At 48.4% G+C, this 4,739-nt stretch overlaps 1 protein-coding gene across 1 annotated transcript in view; it reads right to left on the bottom strand.

Annotated features, from left to right (window-relative positions):
- Positions 1 to 89, bottom strand: part of LOC123767357 (barH-like 1 homeobox protein) — a 26,638-nt gene extending 26,549 nt beyond the window's left edge. The window contains exon 1 of the mRNA XM_045756997.2: positions 1 to 89. This exon is cut by the window's left edge and continues 155 nt beyond it. Within this exon, the coding sequence (XP_045612953.1) occupies positions 1 to 89 (89 nt within the window).
- Positions 90 to 4,739: the final 4,650 nt, after the last annotated feature.

Below are 4,739 nucleotides of genomic sequence, written 5' to 3'. Positions count from 1 at the left end.
ACCAGGTGATGGACGAGGCGGTGTCCGGCCGAACCTCCAAGCACATCCCCTAACAGATCACGAATCAGAAAGGACTTGTTGCCACTCATTTTGTGCGTGTATGTAGTGTGTGTGTGTGTGTGTGTGTGTGTGTGTGTGTGTGTGTGTGTGTGTGTGTGTGTGTGTGTGTGTGTGTGTGTGTGTGTGTGTGCGTGTGTGTGTGTCAGTCACTACACCAGCAGGAGACCAGCACCACCAGCTCGGAGCATCTCAAGTCCTTCACACAAAGTCTACTTCGACACACACGGCCAAAAAAGTCTAATTAGCCAAGTCTCAACTCACACACATGGTTCCCCTGGCTCACAGAAGCACACTAGGACCTCTCTATGAAGGATTACAGCTCATCCTGGGCAACTGACTACGGCACATGTTTAAACCGTGGCGCTTGGCACTCTCAGTGGCTGATTTCGGCACTTTCTTAAGCTGCAGACAGCTCTTAGTGCCTAATTTGGAAGGCGAAATGGTTGGTATGACCAAGTGATCTATGGTAAATCTCCCTGGGTACCGTGGTACTCCTCCTGTGTATTGTGGTGGAACACGTAAACTTAGGTACTCTTGACCACGTGGTTAGACCCTTCTAGAGTCCTTTGGAGAAACACGTGACCTCCCTAGGTCCTGTGATAGAGTCTTTTCTACACAACTCTTTCGTCCAGTACGGATATCGTTGCGCCTAACGCCTCTCCCGCCTAATAGGTCTTCAGTAGGGATCTTCAGTAGTGACAAGACCCTGCGTAAACCTGCAGCTCCAGGTCTGAGGGCTGGTGGAGGCGGCAGAGACGTGCTGTGTCGCTGGAGGTAGGGCGAGGTGTGTCACAGCCTTGTTTACACATCCCAATATCAATCTTAGCGTCAAATGTCGACGATAACACCAACAATTCAATGTATATTACCGCAAATCTTCTCTTTTCAGCAGCGGTGGCCGGTGATTGGTGGGCCTCGGGTGCCGGCGCGCTCTCATTGGCTCAACCAAAGTGGTGACGTAAGAGACCAAAAGATTTTGATGCGGGTGCGTAAACACTTAATTTCTATTCAAATTGTGAGCAAATTGGCGCAGAAAATGATGCCATTAGGCAAGTGCCTCCCCTCGGATATCCTTCCTCGCAGTTTGTGACAAGATTTTCATTGTATTTCATAAGCGGTTTCAATATTTAGAATCTTATATCTGTTGAAATGCGCTCTACAACGTCCCCCAAAACAACCTATAACATATGGATTTATTGTGCTATGCTATTTGAATAATCTATAGCTGCATTTGCAACAAAACTCTCTAGTTAGACTCTTAATTCTACCAAGAGAGAGATTTAAGTTTCAAAACACAGTAAAACTGAACGATATATATGAATCTGTTTGGCAACGCCTCCGGGCGGCTAGCAGTCAGCAACTCAGGCGCTGATTGGTGGCGCCCAGAATCAATGGCGCGCTGTGATTGGTCCTACACTAACCCGAATGCTGTTGCCATATAAGTGTCGAAGAAGCCTCAGTGTTTTCATTCAATATGCCACACAAACTCAAATTTTATAGAGTGGGATCCGGGCTGATCACGCTATAATTGGAGGCTCGGAGGGCGGTCGCGCCGCGTAATTGTGCGTCTTTGAACGGAAAATTGTGAATGGCGGCTAACGAGAGCTGTTTATTACACCGGAGAGCCACGAGCTCTGTGATTTATTCCTCATTACATCACTTGAGCGGAAGGATTTCTTTATCTAGCGAGACCCGCTAAACACACGCTGGCGGCCACGCGCTGATAGCTGCTTCCGTGTAATTAAACGTCTACTAATGAACCACTTATCACGCTATCATTACTGCCTGCCGCTGCTCCCCCGCCAAACGACTCTCACTTGGGGGATGGGAAGGGGGTGTGTCGGCAGGGGAAGGGAAGGGATAGAAGGACGAGGGGAGGTGGGAAGGGGCTGCTCCCACAGACTAACACAGAGACAGACAGACTCCTGCAGACAGAGAGACAGACTCCCACAGACACAGAGAGACAGACTCCCACAGACAGACCGACTGCCACAGACAGAGAGACAGACTCCCACAGACAGACCGACTGCCACAGACAGAGAGACAGACTCCCACAGACACAGAGAGACAGACTCCCACAGACAGACCGACTGCCACAGACAGAGAGACAGACTCCCACAGACAGACCGACTGCCACAGACACAGAGAGACAGACTCCCACAGACAGAGAGACAGACTACCACAGACAGAGAGACAGACTCCCACAGACAGAGAGACAGACTCCCACAGACAGACCGACTGCCACAGACAGACCGACTGCCACAGACAGAGAGACAGACTCCCACAGACAGAGAGACAGACTCCCACAGACAGACCGACTGCCACAGACAGACCGACTGCCACAGACAGAGAGACAGACTCCCACAGACAGACAGACTCCCACAGACAGAGAAACAGACTCCCACAGACAGAGAGACAGACTCCCACAGACAGAGAGACAGACTCCCACAGACAGAGAGACAGACTCCCACAGACAGACCGACTGCCACAGACAGACCGACTGCCACAGACAGAGAGACAGACTCCCACAGACAGACAGACTCCCACAGACAGAGAAACAGACTCCCACAGACAGAGAGACAGACTCCCACAGACAGAGAGACAGACTCCCACACAGAGAGACAGACTCCCACACAGAGAGACAGACTCCCACACAGAGAGACAGACTCCCACAGACAGAGAAACAGACTCCCACAGACAGAGAGACAGACTCCCACAGCCCTCCACAGAGACAACTATCACATCATACTGTAAATATGAGGACATGGCATCTTATGCCCGATAAGAATTACACACATCCACTCTTTATTCCCCAAGCATCTACGCGTCCCATTTACGAAACCAGTACATCTTTCCTCAGCCATGGCTTACTTGCCATCGCCAAGCCAACAGCTTCAACAGACTCTTGTCAGAGTGATAGTTGCAAAGACGCGCTAATCAAAGTCTGCAACTGAACCTTTCAACTTAATTTCCTTCATCAAAGTAATTTTGTTGCTGGGTAGAGAGAGAGAGAGAGAGGGAGAGGGAGAGGGAGAGAGAGAGAGAGAGAGAGAGAGAGAGAGGGAGAGGGAGAGGGAGAGAGAGAGAGAGAGAGAGAGAGAGAGAGAGAGAGAGAGAGAGAGAGAGAGAGAGAGAGAGAGAGAGAGAGAGAGAGAGTGAGAGAGAGAGAAAGAGCTAGTAGATATAACAGAGGAAAAAAGAGATCGGGAATCACTACATTAAACCGACACGATTTGAAAGGCGGGGCCCAAGAGCTAACAGCTAAATCCTGCAAGCACAAATCCACACACACGCATGCATGCACTCGGGTCATCCTCACCTGGAAGATCCACCAAGAACAGGTCATATTGACATAAGAAAACCTCCACTAACAAGGTCCTTCGGCCGCTCCTCTCAACCCCCGGTAATTACCTATCGGTAACTACTTCTTTACCGGTCATAATTGAACCCTTGTTCTGATGGCTGGGGGCGACACCCCCCTCTCCTGGTATCCTTGCTTTGTTGTGTGTTGCTATATGGGTCATTGTGTTGCTATATGGGTCCTTGTGTTGCTATATGGGTCCTTGTGTTGCTATATGGGTCCTAGTGTTGCTATATGGGTCCTAGTGTTGCTATATGGGTCCTAGTGTTGCTATATGGGTCCTTGTGTTGCTATATGGGTCCTTGTGTTGCTATATGGGTCCTAGTGTTGCTATATGGGTCCTTGTGTTGCTATATGGGTCCTAGTGTTGCTATATGGGTCCTTGTGTTGCTATATGGGTCCTTGTGTTGCTATATGGGTCCTAGTGTTGCTATATGGGTCCTTGTGTTGCTATATGGGTCCTAGTGTTGCTATATGGGTCCTTGTGTTGCTATATGGGTCCTAGTGTTGCTATATGGGTCCTTGTGTTGCTATATGGGTCCTAGTGTTGCTATATGGGTCCTTGTGTTGCTATATGAGTCCTTGTGTTGATAGTGTTGTTCTAAGGGTCTCTGTTGCACTGGGGCTTTTCCATAGGTGCTTGAGTTGCGCATTACACTTAAGTTGCGGGTTGTCTACGTTAGTAATGCATTGTTTGCAATACCTTCGGTCTGTGAATAAACTCTACGGTCTCGCTGTACCACATTTCACTACAGTAATCAGTCGTTTTTACTCAATAGGTTTTAAGCGGGAAAATATATATATTTTTTAAATAAAGAAGTGAGATTGTCATCCAGTTAAGTAAGATCTTCTTCCAGTTAAGAAGTTAAGGGGTTCTTAACCTCTTTAAGCGGTTAAGGAAAGGTTCCTTATATTCTCTTATTTATCAGCTTCCAGTCTAGTTTTGATTGTGCCAAATACCAGATTGGGCACAATCAGATTGGGCACAATCACCATCGCGTTAATGGTTGGCATGGGGCGAAGGGTCATTGTTGTTGGGTGACTGTCCACCATTAGCCACCCAACGACCAGGTCATTGTCCGCTAACTACCGCTCGTTCGGGTCTAATGGTCGTCTGAAGGAGCAGTCTCTCCTCTCACTACCCCGCGATGGGTCGGATATGTTAAAGTCACCTACACACGTACATACCACCAATAAACACGTACATATCACCAATAAACACGGACATACGACCAATAAACACGGACATACGACCAATAAACACGTACATATCACCAATAAACACGGACATATCACCAATAAACACGGACATATCACC

The sequence above is a fragment of the Procambarus clarkii genome, chromosome 74 (assembly GCF_040958095.1).
Source record: "Procambarus clarkii isolate CNS0578487 chromosome 74, FALCON_Pclarkii_2.0, whole genome shotgun sequence".
NCBI classification, from domain to species: domain Eukaryota; kingdom Metazoa; phylum Arthropoda; class Malacostraca; order Decapoda; family Cambaridae; genus Procambarus; species Procambarus clarkii.
Note: the sequence above shows the minus strand (reverse complement) of the source record. Positions and strands in the feature narration are given on the sequence as shown.